The sequence below is a fragment of the Dinoponera quadriceps genome, unplaced genomic scaffold (assembly GCF_001313825.1).
Source record: "Dinoponera quadriceps isolate SergipeBrazil2010 unplaced genomic scaffold, ASM131382v1 scaffold809, whole genome shotgun sequence".
Taxonomy (NCBI): Eukaryota; Metazoa; Arthropoda; class Insecta; order Hymenoptera; family Formicidae; genus Dinoponera; species Dinoponera quadriceps.
The window spans coordinates 193,194-212,048 of record NW_014554917.1 but is presented as its reverse complement, the minus strand read 5'-3'; the positions used below and the strand labels follow the sequence as shown (position 1 = coordinate 212,048).

At 35.4% G+C, this 18,855-nt stretch overlaps 2 protein-coding genes across 3 annotated transcripts; one reads left to right on the top strand and one right to left on the bottom strand.

Moving 5' to 3' along the window:
• Positions 1-8,035: 8,035 nt before the first annotated feature.
• LOC106742655 (septin-2) lies at positions 8,036-10,823 on the bottom strand. 2 transcript variants are annotated; one of them, XM_014615824.1, is made up of 9 exons: positions 10,688-10,815; positions 10,177-10,264; positions 9,972-10,089; positions 9,552-9,888; positions 9,340-9,451; positions 9,061-9,253; positions 8,863-8,990; positions 8,583-8,756; positions 8,036-8,495 (listed from the first exon to the last, which is right to left on the bottom strand). In XM_014615824.1, exons 3-9 carry the CDS (start codon positions 10,078-10,080, stop codon positions 8,322-8,324), a joined length of 1,227 nt encoding a protein of 408 aa, XP_014471310.1. In that variant the 5' UTR covers positions 10,081-10,089; positions 10,177-10,264; positions 10,688-10,815; the 3' UTR covers positions 8,036-8,321. The 2 variants fall into 2 exon arrangements, with proteins under 2 accessions (XP_014471310.1, XP_014471309.1); XM_014615823.1 differs by lacking the exon at positions 10,177-10,264 and having other exon boundaries at positions 10,688-10,823.
• Positions 10,824-10,919: 96 nt separating this feature from the next.
• On the top strand, positions 10,920-11,491 carry LOC106742654. The gene has a single exon (XM_014615822.1). It carries the CDS (start codon positions 11,153-11,155, stop codon positions 11,489-11,491), a length of 339 nt encoding a protein of 112 aa, XP_014471308.1. The 5' UTR covers positions 10,920-11,152.
• Positions 11,492-18,855: the final 7,364 nt, after the last annotated feature.

Sequence of the window (18,855 nt, the reverse complement as noted above, 5' to 3'; positions counted from 1 at the left end):
ACCAATTTACTCTCATTTAATTTTATTTTCCATTTCTTTGTCCAGTTAATATCATTCACAGCCTTTTGCAATTTGTTTGTAGCGTCTTTTTCGCTTCTAGCCATCACTAGTACATTAGTGTCACCTGCAAAGGTGGCTAACAAATATTCCAATAGATTGGATGAATATCATATGTATACAGAAGATACAGCGTAGATCCAATCACACTACCCTGTGGTATTTCTACCTTTATCTGTTTTAGTCCTAAGTACTGTCCCTTTTGTTTAACCCAAAACTCTATCAAAGATGTAAGACTCTATAAAGATGTAAGATTCTAGTAGTTCACATTGCTGCCTGGTTAAGATGCAGTGCAGCTTTTGCGTCAGCCCGTAATGTCGTTACCTTGTCAAAGACCAAAGCCATATCCAGGAACACCGAAGCATACTCTTTTCTCTTTCAAGTTAGTTTCTATTATATTTGTTATTCTATGGACCTGCTCTACAGTTGAATGTTGCTCTCGGAAACCAAATTGATGGTCCGGTACTAGTTTCTTCTGTTCGATTTTTTTGTCTTTTGATATATAATTTTTTAAATAATTTTGATATGATTGGAAGTAGCAATATCGGCTTATATGAGACTGCTTTATTAGAGGACTTTCCTATCTTAGGTATCCTTACTATCTCAGCAACTTTCCATAGTTCAGGAACATATTTTAGTTTAAAAGATGCATTAATTATGTTTATCAGTTTTTCTTTTTAAAACAGCTTTTTAAGGATTTATCCTGTTATTAAATCACATCCAGATCCTCTCTTGATTTCTATGTTATATTTTATTACATTTTCTACTTCCTTAGAGCTCATCAGTTTTATTTCTTCTTCCTCATTGCTTGTTTCCATTTCAGTATTTACATCCACTTTCTGAGTGTTAGGTTGAAAAACTTCTAAATATTCAGCAAACGTGTCCGCCTTCTATTCATCATTTCTGGCCCATATTTCATCTTTTTTCCTTATAGATTGGTTTTGGAATATAGGTCTTTTAAGATTTTTGACAGCTTTCCATAATGAGTAGTCAATGGAGTTATCGGCTGTAAGTTCGGATAAATAGGTTTTTATAGTTTAGTTTTTAATTATTTATATTTCCTTCCTGATCTTTTGTGTAATATTATTCAACGTACTTTTATTGGTTGGTGTTCTGTTTCTTTGCTACCTGCGTCAGGCTCATCTTTTTTTGGCAATTAGTTCTCTTGGGTAATTTATTTCTTTTAGGGCTCTATTTATCTCAAAAGTATTTATCCAAGCTGCTTGCTATATATCATGTAAAAGTTTTTCTGCTTCTTTGTCAAGTTATTCTTTAGTTTTCAGAGGCACATTCGGTTTTATCCGTTCGTGGATGGTGTTCTGGAAGCTTTGTCAGTTAATTAATCTGTTTACCAGATATGGATTACTTTCTTTCTTAATTACGTTGTCATTTATAGTGAGTGATATTGCAGTATGGTCAATAGCTAAATCCATTTCTTCTTCAACTTTTACGTAATTCGAGGAAACTTTTAACTATATAGAAATCAATCAAATCAGAGATTTTTGTTGAGTCAGTATGCCAATATGCAGTAGATGTTCCAGTTAGTTTTTAGAAATTTTTTGCAAAAAAACATTATTTTAGGTAGACGTTTATTTTAGATAGACGTTACCAATGCCTAAAGATGCCTCAATTTCAGGGTATGTCACATGACGATCTTGCTTTGTCAGTTCACGCACAGCATCGATATTTTTTGGCACAACAACCGATTTTGGATTACCTTCACGGAATTCGTCCTGGAGCGAACGTCGGCCACGATTGAATTCGTTATATCAATTTTTTACAGTTCTGTAGGATGGTGCTTTCTCGTTGTATAAAGAATTAAGTTCATCGATGCACTCTTGTCTTGATAATCCACGTCGAAAGTTATGAAAAATAATCGCACAAAAATGTTCACGAGTTAATTCCATTTTTTGCCCGACATGAATTTTTCAATTCACTGTAAACAACACAAACCGCGCTCAAATTACAATGTGTTCTTATGTTCTTATGTTCAACAATGTCAAGTTTCCAATGACAACGTCAGCGCCTGGCAACACTTACTGCTACCAAAGCCAGAAATATAAATAGCTACTTACGTATTACTCAATTTGAATCGAGCACTCAAAGAAAAACGCCCACAATGTGTCAAAAGACACGACAAAATTATTCTTCTCCATGACGGTGCTATATTACATGTAACACCAGTAAATGAAATCTTGGAGGCACTTGGAGCGGATGCTTTATTCCATCCGCCCTCTTCATCAGACGTTGTTCCTTCAGATTACCATTTGTTTTGGTCGATGCAGCATGGTCTTTCTGAGCAACACTTCAGTTCTTTTGAAAATATCAAAAAATGATTCGATGATTGGATCGCCTCAAAAGAACCTGAATTTTTTTATCACGGAATCCATGTATTATCCGAAAAGTGAGGTAGCTTCCGAAGGACAATACTTGGAATAAGATATGATGTACCGTTCTTTTGAAATAAACATGAGTTTTTGTAGCAGAAAACAACGAGAAATTCAGGCACCTAATATATAAAATTATAAATAAAATTAAATCCTTATTTGTCATGAATTATATACGGAGAAAATATTGTATTATAAATTATCAGAAAATTTTGTAATGTTGAACCATACTGAAATTATAACTGAAATTATGATGTGTATTGTAATCTTTAGTAACGTATATTTATTGTATATATCACTAAAGATTACAACATACATAATATTTTTAGTTATATTTCTGGTATGGTCAAATATTATAAAATTTTGTAGTAATTTTTATTATTTATATAATTTTTACTATTTATTTAATATTTTTTCTGTGCAGTTGTTTAAAGTAACCTTTACATTAGTAATCATCTTTACGCTAAATCATTTTTTTTATAACGTTCCGATTTTTTTAACTAATATTGAATTGGTAATGTTAAAGATAGCATTGCTACCCATATAACACCGATTGTTGCTTTCCGAAATGTTTCAAAATCATTTCAAACTTTCACGTTCCATGTGCAACATTTCTGAAAAAATTTTGCAATATGTCATTTGAAATATTGTAACAGGAATGTTTCTGAAATTTTTCACATGAAGGTAATTTTCCAAAACTTTCAGTTGTGTTATTTCTGAAACGTTTCACATGAAGTGATTTTGCAAATCTTTTAATTGAAATGTTTCGGAAACCTTTCACATATAATAAACTCGAAATATAATTTCTTTATATAATTTCTTTATATACATAGTTATGTTTATTTATTTATGAATTATTCACTAGTATTGTTCACACATTTCGTATCATGTATTATGGAAAATATAACAGTCAAATAAAATTATTTAAAAAAATTGAATAACATTTGTACAATAAAAATTTACTAATATTTATTAATAACTATGAGTGATTATTTGTTATAATTATAACAAATTGAAAATATTGTTGAGTAAAGGGGAGATAGTCTTGACTATTTGTCGATAACCGTGGAAGTTGTTTTTCGTATCTTTGTATGGAGTCAATCTCGAATGGCAGCCAGCCGATCACCCATCCATTCTTAGTACGTAATTGCCGTTATTTAAAACTTCGATGATCAGAGAGCAAGTAATGTTTGTTTGTTTTAAGTTGTTTATTTTTCGACCTTAAATTCTAATTACATTGGATTATACTTCAATAAACTAAAGTATTAAATTACTTGCTAACGCTGTATCGTTTGACCACTCAGAGAGTGTTTCGCAAACAAAAGTTGTTGTGATGTGCCTTAAGCCTTAATTGCTATTAACATGTTTTTTCTTAGTTCTAGGTTCGCCTGTGCTGTAGCTTTGTACTATCTTGTTTTCTGCCCTTTCCCCCCAAATTGGTCGCCGTCAAAGAAGGAAGCTTTATACTTTACTTTTTTTTTCTTTTTACCTTTTTTTTTTTTTTTTTTAACTTACTACTGTACAAAACTTAAACTAGTCTTAACTTATGCTGTACAAAAATATGAATACGGAATTATTATCATAATTTGAATCACAATTCGAAATTGAAATGTAATACAAAAAAAAATGTGAATAAAAGTGTAAACAACTTGTGAATAATTTAAGTGTATCGCTGAGACTTTCATTTCGTTCGACTTAATTGTATGTAATACTGCTTGTTTGACATTTCCTACTTATTCTATGAGAGTCTTGTGCTTGTACTTGCGTTATACTTTTCAGTCTTATGTTTTGTGTTAACTTATTTCTAGTGGTGTGTCAAACTGGGCCTCTTAGAGGTAAATCGGATAAGTATCTGTGATTGTTTAATTTCTCTTGAGCCACCAGTATTGTTTTGTGTTTTTTTCGTTGGAAAGTAATTTGTCTCTATTAGGTATCGTTGTGTCGTATTTTAGGATGGTTTCTTGCTTCTTACTGTCTATGTGTTTGTTATATATGATGTTTTTGTGTTTTTTATGTCTTGGAATGTGGTATATTATCGGTATTCCGTGTTTATCTGTTATGTATCCGTTCGCGTCGAGGTATATGAATGCTTCTGGCGGTATGAAGCCCGTTTTTAGCGTGTTTATAATATAATTTTCGTTTATGTATGGGATGGAATATATGAGGCTATTTTCTTTGATTTCGGAGAGTCTTTTGAAGTATCTTCTAATTAGCTGGATTGTAAAGCAGTCTATTCTGTGTATCTGTGCTGTGTTATAAAGAGTTAAGTTGTTTGTGTATTTTGTGTAGTTTGATTCTTTTGATCTATATGTGTTCGTGCATGCTCTGATGCATTTCCTTTCGAATTTTCTGATTGTTTCCATATTAGCAGCGTTCAAGTTGTATCATATTTCACATGCGTAGGTAATGATGGGTCTAATTAGAGTTTGGTAGCAGGTGATTTTTACTCTCCTGTTCAGGTTTCTGGCGTAGAATAGATTTCCTAGGCTTAAGAATGTTCTTTTAGCCTTTTCTAGTTGTAATTCTACATGTTGGTTTAGGTGTAATCTTTCATCCAGTTGTATGCCTAAATATTTTACTGTTTTCTTGTGTGGGATGACTGTTTTATCGTTAACGTTTCCTATGATGTTGAAGTTTTTGTAGTGTTTTTTTATGTTTGCTGAAGCGGCTTTGGTGGAAGGTCTGAATAGTATCGTTTCGCATTTGCTTAGGTTAACTTTAAATTTCCAAGCATTATAATAGTATAGAATCTTATCTATTGCGTTTTGTAGTTTGTTTTTAATTACTGACGGTTTTTTGTCGGCTGTGTAAACAATTAAATCGTCTGTGTAAGCTATCAGCGTACAGTCTGTGTTTACGGGGCCAAAGCATATCAGCAAATCGGCGGTGTATATGTTGAAAAGAGTCGGTGAGTTGATTGTGCCCTGCTGTAGCCCGTTGGAGATTGTAAATGTTTTTTCCGAAGTAGAGAGCAAGTAATGAGTCCCACAACTGTGACGATATCCTTATAGCTTATGTGATGCATACTTATATAATTCCCTATATATATTTCTTATATTGACCAAAATATATTGACCAAAATCTCCGCTATACAGGATATCCCAAAATAACTGCGTGCAAGAAAGGAAAAATCATAAAATTTATTGCATGTGAAAGATTTCAGAAACAGCTCAGCTAAAAATTTAATTATATTTCAGTAATTATTTCAGTAACTTTTCAACAAACGTTCAAAAAAGTTTCAGATATATTTCGGTAACCTTTTAGCACATCTTCAGGAAAGTTTCAAATGCAATAATCTCGGACATTTTGTTATTCCAGAGCTGTCTCAGGATTGTCTCAGAAACGTTTTGAAACGTTTCTGAGATGTTTCACTTTTTCACATGAAACATTTCTGAAATATCTCTGATAGATTTTGGTATTGTATAGGTATGAAGCTTTCATAAGATTTAAGAGAATAATTAATGAAATATCTAAAAATTCAACAATTCTATTTTTAACACAAAATATTAGTTTAAAAAATGAGAAAGATCGAAAATATCAATACTTCTAGTTTCAAAAAGAAAAAAACGCACGTCTTTACCTAATATATATTTAAAATAGTATATATGTATAGTATAAATATTTTCGAAATTACGGCAAAACTATTATAACTGCTGCGACTAATTATGACAGCTAGCAAGTTATATAAATAATGTACAAAATAGATATATTTTTCTCACAAGGTGATTCTCAAGTGGTAAATAAATTGTTTTATCCCTGTTGCTCTCAGTAAATCATTTATATAACATGGCTCGGTAGCTATAATACTGGACCAGAATCCGAGCCCTTGGCTCAAAAGAAACTGAAATGGGATATCATATCCACTGTATTTTCCTGATATCGCATCAGATTATCACTTGTTTCGATACATGCAAAACAATTTGAATGGAAAAAATTCGCATCTTTGGAAGCTGCCAAAATCCATCTTTCTTCCTTCTTCAACGCAAAATTGAAGTCGTTTTATAATCAAAGCATCCGTATGTTACCGGAACACTAGGAAAAGATTGTAGAAAACAAAGCCGATTGTATTATCGATCAACACGTTCGCTACCAGGATCTGAGAAAAAAATTCTTGCACCACAGCTCAGAGTGTTTTTTGTTAGAATATGTCCCCAATTGACATGGATCTTTTAGGATATATTTATAACATAAAAATGTAATTATCTCTAGACCAAGGACATCCTACATCTATTTTATTGTTTTTTAGCTCAACAATACTGTTCATTTCCAAATTTATTGCAATACGTTATCATAAACTGATAAAGAACACGCACCGCATATCTGCGGCAGTGGGCTCAGATACAAGAATCGGAACGCTGCATATATGCGGTGGTGGTAGCGAACGTGTTAATAAAAAAATTTGACGTGCCAATTTATTGCTTGAGTTTTAATAATAAATGAGATACGAACTTTTGCACTCACCTAATAGTTCTCGAAAACTTAAAGGAGTGGACACACTTTTATTTCAAGAAAATAAAGAAAGTCATTACCCAATGACGTCAGAAAAATAGGAAAATAAGTAGGAATACTTATGTCAGAAGAGTCAAATACACGATTACGGTGCTGTATGTATTCAAATAATGAGAAAGAAAGAAAAATGGTTTGTTTACGTACAATGTGTAAATTCCACTCTATCCTATCCAGTGCTTCAAAAAATCCTACGAAATGTGAATAGAATTGATTCAACTGTTTTTACATTTTGTTTTTTTTACATTTACATTTTGTCAGTTCTATTAAATTTGACATCTTGAATTTAAAAATTTCGACTTTAGATTCGTAATCAGAGAATCAAAAAATCCTTGAAAAATGAATTTCATTCAAATCCAATAAAATTTAACATTTTAGTCCGCTATATTGGATTCACCGTTTTAAATTTTGGAATTTGTACTGCAGATTCGTCTCATCAGTAATCTCAAAAATCTATATATACTTAGATGTGATTACAACAAAATTTAGCATTTTAGTCCGTAACATTGAATCAACATATAATCCTTACGTTGAGCTTCAAAGTGAGCCCAGGAAGAACTCATTATCTTAATTTTTGTAGAAGATATATTTTTCAGTTTTACTCCATTTTATTGAGTATTTAACGAGGTATGTAGTTCAAAATGAAGCTTATAAAGATGTCGATTTTTGTGAAAAGCCTTATCCTTTATTTTTAAAATAAGCCCAGAAAGAAGTTGCTATCTTTATTTTTGTGGAAGATATGAATTTTTGAAGGATTGGGATATATATTCCACTAGGCACGAAAGGGTTAAATTATCATCATTAGGCAAATAATCATTTTTTTAATGGGTGATAAAATATTGAAATGTTATTAAAAATGTTTAATACACACATTACGAAGTATTTGCAAAGACTAATGCAATATCCAGATGATATTATTTTTTTCTTAAATAGGTAACAATATCGCCGTTTATTAATAGCATTATTGCAAAAGTCATATAACTATTGATCGATAATATAATGTTGAAAGAAACTAATTTTTTGGCTAGCATACTAAATATATATTTCATATAAAGTCAAGGTCATTATATATATAAAGCAAGGCATAAGTAAAAATTTGGTTATATTCTTTTTCCACGGATATTATTTCTACTTAATACAAGTCCTACTTGATTTTAAGCAAGACTTTTTCGCGCATGCTTAGGTAAACTTTTGGTAATTGAGTACTATGATAAAATAAAATAGTATAATAAAATAGTACAGTAAAAAATAAAATATTATATAATCAGATGTACGATAATTAAAATAACAATACTTTTAAATGAATGATGCAAATAAAATGCATAGTCATGTTTGAATGGTATAAAAAGATATCTTTCTGATCGATATTCTTCACTTTTTTTTGCTTTTGCCTAACGTCAACGTGTGGTGTTGCGGTTGTTGTGCAAATTGTGCCTTTCGTCTATTAAATTCCAATATATCATCTTCAAGTTTCTTACGACTGTCCTCTAGCTTTTTCTTTTCTTCTGTATGATCCTTCTTCAACTTGTCAAATTTACTATGAAGCTAAAGATTAACAAATATTAGTAAAACAATTATTGTTAAACAATGGACAATTGGCAATTTTGTTGATCGTAAAATCAGAATCGTTACCTCCTTCTCCGCTTCTTTTAGTTCAGCTTCTTTTTCCTTCACACGAGCGACAAACATCTGCCGCATTTCATCCTCTTTTTGTTGCAATTCTTGCAAATGAATGGATCTCTTCGCTTCACACGTCTGTTGAAAGCTTACCGGTTTGTTATCGCTATCAACATCGCTGAAACCCATCTGGAAATTTATGATGTATGTGCATGTATGTGAATAGTGATAAGAAAAACAAATTTTCTGAAATTTCCAAGAAATAATGAAATTTCTAATAAATAATGAAATGTACCTGCTCCAATCTCTTTTTGCGATAAAGTTCATAATGACGGCAATGCGTTTTCTCACGCATATCTTCCATATTTGTGCTTATTAGCATCTCACGTAATTTTACAAAATCACAATGGGATTCGTTTTCGACTGTAACAATAATTCAATGTGTCAACTTATGGTTCTATTCATCAACTACAGAGAGGATTTATTATCATACCTTGAACTGTACCCCACGGATATTGACGAGAGCGCATCATTTTGTTGCCGACTCGGACGAAATCAGTACTGCCGACTACAGCAAATGGTACATGAGTATTCATGGTAGCATTTACTTCCGACACACTCTCATCATCAGTGGGAAACTGATAAATATGTATTCCGTTGTTTTGCAACTCAGATATTATTTTGCTCTGAAACGTAACGATTTATCCTACAATTACAAGATACGTTATATTATAAATAACGGATGTACCGAAATAATGAAAATGCTACATACTTTAAACTTTTGTAATTCAGTCTTGGATATTGTATCTGCCTTAGCGATAATTGGAATGATATTAACTTTAGTATCAAGTTTCTTCATGCATACTAAATCAATGGACTTTAAGCTGAAAGTATTATAAATATAATTAGAATAATTTCTATAATTTATATTATAATTATATATAAATGATACACAACCTGCAAAATCAACATGTATACACTCACCCGTGACCAGTGGGACATATAAAATAAAGGCAAACATGGATACGACTGTCGTGATAAGTCGACAGTGAGCGTTTGATCTTCAATTCTTCTTGCAAGTATGCTTCGAACTGCGCATCTATATAATCGACAACAGCCTTAAAACTATCTTCTTTGTTGATTTGATCGCCATAACCAACTGTGTCGACGATAGTTAACTTCAGTCTAACATTACTCTCTTGTAGTTCATAAGTGTGCGCCTTGAGTTTTACAGATGGTAAATTATGAGGACTGGGACTAGATTCAAAACTTGTGTTAAAGAGAGAATCCATAAGCGTGGATTTTCCAAGTCCAGTTTCACCTGTTGGAATAAATCAAGATTAAATATATGATTTGGAGTATTAGCTTAACATATATATTTAAAAAAATTAACATTTATCATACCGATGCAAAGAATGTTAAATAAAAATCCATTTTGCACTGATTTATTCACCAACTGACTGGGTAGACTATCGAATCCAACGTGGCCAGCTAACTTGAGAGTACGCATCATACATTCAATCTGATAACAGAAATGAGTAATTGACATTATGACTTTAATAATACAACAAGTTATGTCTATAAATAGATGGAAAGAATGTAAGCATACTTAATATGGATGTACAGTTACAAAAACCCAAGAGAGAACCAACATCTTTGGATTAATTTGATATTTCAACTCGGAAGCCATATCGAACCTTTGGATTAATGACAAATAACTCTGTAGAATTAAACTTACTACCTTAATTGAACCTATATTTTAACAAAATCTTTTCTCTCTCTTCCTCTCTTTCTCCCAGAGAGAGAGAGAGAGAGAGAAAGAGAGAGAGAGAGAAAGGGAACGAGAGAAAAATAGTAGTCAATTAATACAGATCCATCGATTTTCGCGACATTAGAGGAGCGTTTCAACATATCGCAAAGCGGAAGTGCATCGCACGGGAATGAGTTTCCCGATGACACGCGTGTGTATACAGACAATAGGAGATGCCTGTGACACATAAAGGATAAATATGCCTCGGATTATTCGGTGAAATCGCAAAAATGCTACGTTAGCGTACTATTACCTACGATATTGGCAAAACGAGCAATTAGCATACAAAATGAAGAAACTCATGCGATACCTTAGCACGGTCAATATCCTCAGTCGCCATTTTTACTGCGAGGACACGACGCTACGCGACTAGACGAGATGTATACAGATACTTTTTACTTGATGACGACGACAACTATACCCACGATGGCGATGACGACAATAACGACGACGACAAGTCGGTGTACTATCCAGCGCGCTCAGCGCCATCCACGACAACGTTCGTCGACAGCGACAGCAGCAGCGCCACAGTGTGTTCGGTGGGCGCGCGCGCGGCGGCAGCGGTCTAGGAACATTCGGGCCGGCGCGGCTGGCAGGCCTCTCATAACAGTGTCCACTTTCTAACATGGCAGATCAATTTGTGTTGTATTATCATGTGACGGCGAAACGCTCCCGTTGATAGGACCGTACCTCGTGCGAAGCGATCGTAGACTTGTGTTTCCTCACACAGGTGTGGACGCGCGTGCGACGCGCTTCGCGTTAAACCGCCGTCGCGATGGCGGACCTAAAGAGCCCGCCGTTCAGTGACATCAAGCGGCCCGAGGAAGTGGTGGCGATGGCGATGAACGACAGCCTCAAGTTCGCCGTGCTGATCGGTCTAATCGAGGTGGGACAGGTGTCCAATCGGGAGGTCGTCAACACTGTGTTGCACCTGGTAAGTGGTATATGCAGGAGCACGCATCCGATGAACACGACATTGATGTCGCGAGGTCGACTCGCGCAGCGATCAGCGAACGCGCCCGGCGTCGCCGAGGACCTCAGCGTCACGGTCTCGCTGCCCCAGCACGCTTCCCGCCGCTCCCTCCCACACCCCAATATCCCCGTCACCTCGTGAACTGTCAAACTCGCGGCTGACCGCGAGGATCAAACTACGCTCGCTCGGAGGGCCGACGATGACGCTCCTTCGCGAGGATCGCTTTCCCTCGCCGGGAACCCGCGATTGATCGCGCCTCTCTCTCTCCCTCCCCCCTTCGCTCGACTGCCAAACCGCGGCTCTGTCACATCGCGTTCTTTCGACTGTATGTTTTCTTAGTTTTCCTGCTTTTCATTTTATCAGCACGACACACAACTTTTGAGACTTGTCGATTCGCCATNTCGCCATTTACGGTGAATCCCTGATGAACCTTCGGGCCCCCCCCCCCCCCCCTTACGACTGTCCCCGATTGTAATCATCGTCGCATCTGAATATCTATTCCGCGACGATCCTTCGTGCTTTGTATTTTTCCGGCCGCGCAATGATAATTTGCACTTGCCGAAAGGCGCGGTGTAGCGGGGAATACATTTACCATGCGGAAGGAACGAGCGAAGCGGCCAAACTTGGCTAAAGCCGCTCTCGATCAGGTCGACGTGTTATTCCGCCTTGGCGAAAGACGTTTACCTCGTATAATCATATCGCGTGCGCATTTAGCTCCAACCGTATGATTCTCTGCACACGATAACATCGATCGTCATGATGGACAAACAGACGGACAGAATCGGTCAACCGTGCGTTCAGCGGTGAAGCACGCCGCGGCCGCGCCGTGAGCCCCGCTTCGTGAGCCTCCGCGACATCATCGTTACGCAAGAATAATTGTTGTTTGCAAATGGACGAGTGAATCGCATTATTGCGGAAGGACATCGTCGTCAAAGTCAACTTACCGCCGTCGTCATCTTCGTCTTTTTTTGGAGAGAAAGATGACATTTACCGTCACCGAAGAAATCGAATGTCGAGGTCGAGTCGCTTTGCTGTCCCCACCCCCTCCTCTCTCTCTCTCTCTCTCTCTCTCTGGCGTCGTAATCGAGACGTAATCACGGCATATCGTTTTCCGTTTATTCGTTCGTTGCGCATAAGCGCTTAGTGCGACGTGGATTTCACCTGCCACGTAGAACGAGACGCTTATCAGTGACGATTGACGATCGTTCCTGACGCGACGCTGATGACATTGAAATATTTTTAAAGATCGCGCGCGCGAGTGAGCGCGAAGTGGCGCGGAGAACTTAACGCGAAGAATTTCGATAATGAGCTTCTGGACTGGAAAGATCGGATTATACATGAACATTCTCGCGAGATGTGCTCGTCCGCAAACATCTCGCATATGGTGCCGATTAGCGATGATCGTCGGTGCCTCTGTTACGACGGTGGCCTGCGAGTTGCATTCTGAATTGTATCGTTATCACCGCTGTTGCTGTTGTTCGCACGCGCGTTTCTTCGAACTTATAGACTCTCGTAACTTTAATACTTATATTTAACCTCGTTCGNTCTCTCTCTCTCTCTCTCTCTCTCTCTCTCTCTCTCTCTCTCTCTCTCTCTGAAGTGCTTAGTAAGATATAAATTGTTCGTGCAAAGTGGAACATCCTTTTCTTTGAAGGAGTATCCACGTAAAAATACTCGCGAAAAATCGATCCTTTTTACAAAACTTTATCAGTCTTTTACGAAAATAACGACGTCGAAGGCTCAGCTTGTATAACGTCGCGCGATCTCGGTAATTTCCGACTAAAAACAAAAACTTTAATTCATATAATTCTTAAGAGTTTTATTTATTTTCATCGTTTCATATACATGTACATATACATTTTTCATGACATAAAATAACCCAAAATAACATGAAACATAAGTCATAAACGCAAGATATACATTTATTAATTTTATTATTTGAAAAATATCTACAAAGGAAATTCTTCTCAAACTCTATTTGTATTGTGTTCGATATCTGAATGTTTGAATATTCGATTGAATTCTATCACGTACAATTCCTAAGATTAAAATACGCTCGTCTCGTTACTTATTTAGCTACACGTGTATTACTGTCATCATTTAAATCGGCGTTGTTATTGACTATACACTAGTTATCTGCTAAAAGCGTATTTGTAGCCATTCAAACGTGAGAATTACGAATATACAGGTCGCATGCATGAAGATAATAATACGCGAGGCTCGGAAAGACTAAGCGATGAATTTACTATATCATATTCATGTATGCATGCGACCTGCTGGCAATATTTCTGAATTATATGTGTTTACATGCGTAACGTATGTGTTACGCATGGTATTTGTACATCCTCGCAAATATTTATGTTATATGCGATGTCAGTTGAATATTACATACTATCGATTTCAGGCTCGGTTCACCCCCCCCCCCTCTCCACCCTCTCTTCTCTAATATCTTCATGCATTAACAAAAATTGATTCACCACGGTAATATTCGTCGCCAATTAGCGTTGAATTTCGTATTATTAACACATATAGATTGGCGTGAACGCCTTAGAAGCTAATATCGGTTCGACCCTGAATTAGTTAGTAGTGTCGACCCGCAGTCGTGAGACGATACCATTGTATAAGCCACAGCGTTTAATCTTATGGCCCCGCAGTTACTCGTGTGGTCGCGCGAAATACAGCCTATGACTGTATTCAATCGTTATGCAATGAAACGTTCAGTTGAGAATCTATGAAATATGTAAAAATAATGTAAAAATAATATATGAAATATGTAAAAGGCTATGTAGATATTCAATTGAAAGAGATTAATAAATAACCGAAAGAGAAGCCAGTACACGAATATTTTAGTTTTCTTTATTTTAGTTTTCACTATCTATTGTGCTATCGCGTGAAACGTGATAGAATAATCAATATCGCCGCAAGAAACATATTTTAGAAAAAGAAATTAATAAATGGCCAATAGAAGCCAATATACGGATATTTCAGTTTTCACTATTTTAGTTTTCACTTTATATTTTCTATTTTAGTTATTCATTGTTTTGTCGCTCGATGCACTGAAAAAAATGAGTGGTTAAATTTATCTGACAATGGAGAACCAAACGTATTTCGGTCAAAAGAAACAAAATTTCGAATTCCTTTATAATCCAAATTTGGTTCTTGCAATTAGAAATTTCGTTTCCTTTCATTAAAACACGTTTGGTTTTTCATTATCACTGTCAGGTGAAACCGACCATCAATTCATTTTTCGGCGAACAATCGATATCGTGGCGAGAAACATATTTTACGAGGAGAAATTAATAAATGGATCAATAAGAGCCAATGCAGGTATTTTTATGAAAATTAGTTTCCACTAAACCCATGTATTGGATCTTATTGGCCTATTTTTTAATTTTTCCTTATAAAATATATCTCTCGCCGCGAGACTTATTGTTCTTTCATGCGACAGCGACGCGTGGCTTTTTTCGCTTCATCGCTCTCGTTAGGGCTGCGTTCAGAAACTTCATTTGGGTATATCCATAGAGATTCGCGCTGTTCGAAAACGTTCAGGTGATGGTAAGATCGCTCGGAAACTTGGTTGGATGCACCCCTGGAGAAAAATTTTCTATTCCGAAATTTCAGAATTAATTCGGGTAACTCGTTATATTTGATGGGAGTTTAAATAGCGTTTTTGATTTATTGTTTCGATTCGACCCGATATCCTTCTAAATGTGTTCCTTCCAAAATACGCTGACAGTACAAATATATAATTTATGTTATTTAAGTTGTATTACTCAGGTTATTCAATCTATTAATATATTTTAGAATGCATTCATAGCAACATCAAGTCGAATCAGCAAGAAAATAGTATTAACAATAGAATTGATAAAATTAATTCACATAAATTATATACCAAGGAAAATAACCGATTTTTACTATTCTCAAGGACCTTTTCTTGACGTGATAAGTAAGTGATAAATTATAGTTACGTGGTTTACACCGTTTGGAAACTATTTGTACCCGGGCTCTACCTTGCCCCCATCATCTCTCATCCTGTTCTACTCTCAGAGAAGAGTTTTCGAAGCAGCCTAAAGTGACATAGTCGGTTCTGTGGAAGTTACCATTTTCACGTTCCACGGAAACGCTCCTCGCAATTACTGCATTCATGATTATTATACGTGCGGTTGATTCACGCGAATCGCGATGTGTTCATGGTCATACCGGTACGATCTTCTCAGAATTGCGAGCATCGCGCACTTAGAAACGCTATCGACGCATGAACGAATGGCCAATGGTATTTAGATGCTCACGAATTTCAGATAAAGGTTTATCGATACTCCCGGCGAATAAATCCGCGGTCCATTTATACGTAAAGAAAAAGAAAAAGAGATAAACATCAACTTGCTCCTGTATTTTCCCAGCGAATCGCACGTGTTCTATTTCTTACGCAGCGTCAGCGAGAATGCCTAACGAGCTATTTTATCATCAACTGACGGTCCGGCCGCTACGACAATCGGAAATCGATGCGATGCGTTTAAGTGGCGCATATTTGGCCCAATCGATCGGACGAATGTTGGCGAGTAATTAGCTTCAAATTCGCCACTGTAATTCATCACAGTGGTCCGGCTGGACATCGCATTCCACATCATTGTTCCGCGTCACCCCGAACGGAGGGAAGTCACTTTCTACGAGATATTTTATTCACGCCTGTGACATAGTTTTACCGCGTATGCGGCTGCTTTGACCATCGTGTAGCTAGTGTGTTAATCGATTTGGCTGTGCACATATCGTTCATATACGAGCTTACTTGCAACCTCGCTGGTAACGCCATGGAGGGAGGGAGGGAGGAAAGGGGCGAGAGAAGAGGGACTCGTGTATCGGTAGGCTCTATTTATTTCCCCCTGTCGAGTTTTTAGTAAAACATTCCACGCACGGTATCAATTTTAACGTTGCAAAAGCGTCGCGCTTTGTACATGGTAAGTATCGTGTTTTTCAACTGCGCATTTTATTTCATATAAGAATTCTTTAATTATTATGAAAATCAAGTTACACGTTCGTCGTAGCGTGAGCTTTACGCGGAACAACTGGTAGTATTTTTATTATTCATCTTGGCGCGAGCTTCGTTATTAAATAAAACAAATGGGATAAAGCTTTTCACACATACAACATTTGCGTAATCTGTAATATTTTAGAACTTTTCATATTATCTGCCGACATTAAATGAAACAAGACAAAAAGGAGGAGAAAGAGAGAGAGAGAGAGAGAGAGAGAGAGAGAGAGAGAGAGAAACGAAAAGTACTTGATGAAAAAATATTTTCTTATAGTGTTTTGAAAAGCTCTTGAGATAAGTTATAAGAATATGCAATAAAAAGTAGTATTTAATAAAAGTAGGTTCCATTAAAAAAACCCAAGGTGACCTTGTTCTAACTTTGGCGACGCCACCCAAGGTCAAACTGATAATATCAATAAATGGATCTTTTTATACGTTATAACTTTTATCTGAAACATTTTTTAAAATAATTACTCGGTTTTAGATAGGATATACGGGTTGTCTGAAACACCTGGTATATTGTTCCGCCAACTTCACCTCCCTTTAGCGGAATATCGTTTAAAAAATATTAGCCGAGCAACACATTTTTTTTTGCAACTTTTAAACAATTGAGCAACAAATAAAACTATTAGAATTGATTCTATTTTGTTTCGATAACTTACAAGACGTAACATTTCAAATATATCTCGAAATATGATGCTAATTTATCAATTTATTTTCTACTTAGATAATCTCTATAATTATGTTATCGAAATGTAAACGAGCAAACCGTTCATCGAAACGTAAACATTTTGAAAGAAATTTGAATCTTTTTAGGTTTAGGATAGGTGTAAAAATTACTATCCTTCGTTCATCTTGTTCAGGTAACATAAAATTTCGGTGATTCGATTTCGATAATCCTGTTAAAATTAAATAATAAAATTAAATTTAAAAAATCTTTAACCCTTTGCACTCCGCTGTCGCCGTAGCGGCGACATGGTTGTTTTGCTGCCTCGGCACTTTAAGAAATTTTAAGTCCTAAAATTTATGTTTTTCTTTTATAATATAAGTTAGAATATGTTTTGTTATAAAATAGCTAAGAAATAAAAATTTTGTTTTATTGAAACGACTCTATTTTTCTTCTACATCATAGGTATGTACTTGGAACTAATAGCCTCTATGCATTACTAGGCTGGAGTGCAAAGGGTTAATTTTGCCAATATTAATTGATATACAGTCACGTTTTCGGGTAAAGCTTGTTGAAATTTTTTCAATATATAAATTTATACAATAAATAATATATTTTAACATAATTTTGTTTAAGAAAAAAAGGAAACAATCTTCTGGAGTATCAACATTTCACGCTTCATTTTTTGAACTTGGAAACCTCAACACAGTATTGCGTGAACATATACGTATATTTTACACCAATCGAACTTGCTTCCATTTCGTAAGTTCATTTTTTTCCAAGATAATAATAATTTTTACCACGACGACATTGATAATTATTATTGAGATCTTTAGGACATTCATTATTTTCGTAATAAGACTACTCAGATTCTGAATCATGTTTATACTTTTCCAAAAAGTCATCTTCACTATCCGATTCCTTTTATTCGAATTCATTGTCTATTATATGTCTACGTAAATCTTTTAAAATTACCATGTCTAAGCCTATCAATAAAAAGATACATGTATTAATTAATTTTATTTTAAATAATTGCGTACTCAGGGTGCTATATACTGGGTGTCCCCAACTAATCCCTGTTTCAGTGGTGTGCAAGTAAAACAGGTGAAACTAAATAGAAAAGTGATGTACCATTTTGCAAAATTCGTAATAGTTAATGAAGAATTAATTATTTTGCCTGAACTAATGAGCGCACACAAAGTGATAAGCTAGACTCTGTATAAAGAAAAATGGCTTATTTCCGAAGATCTAGTAACGATGAATATCAACTGATAACGAGAGGCGAAAGGTGTTTCCTTTCGGTGTACAGCCCTGTGTTACGTGCTACTCGCTGTTTGCTCTATGTTACTCTGCTTTTAGAAATTAGTCGATGCTCATCGTTGCTAGGAAATCGTCAGAAGTCTTTTTTTTTCATACAATGTCCGATCTACCCTTTCTCATGCGTTTATTAGCTCAAACAAAATAATTAATTCCACACTTTTGCAAATTTTGCAAAATGGTACATGACTTTTCTGTTCAGTTCCACCTGTTCTATTTATATACTACAGGAATCCAAATTTGGGACACCCTATATAAATATACAGTTCATTGGTGAAACATTGAGTATATTGGTAATTATTGGAGGTACACTGGACAAATGTTGTCGAATATAAAGCCAGCCAAACGGTCAACCTTGCAGAGATAGATTTTGTGCTGTATCTGCTATAAATTTTGTCGACAACTTGCTAGCAGAAATATAGTTAGCAGAAATATAAGATTTGCTAGCAAAGTATGATGCCAGATTAATCTGTTAGGTTAAAAGATTAATCT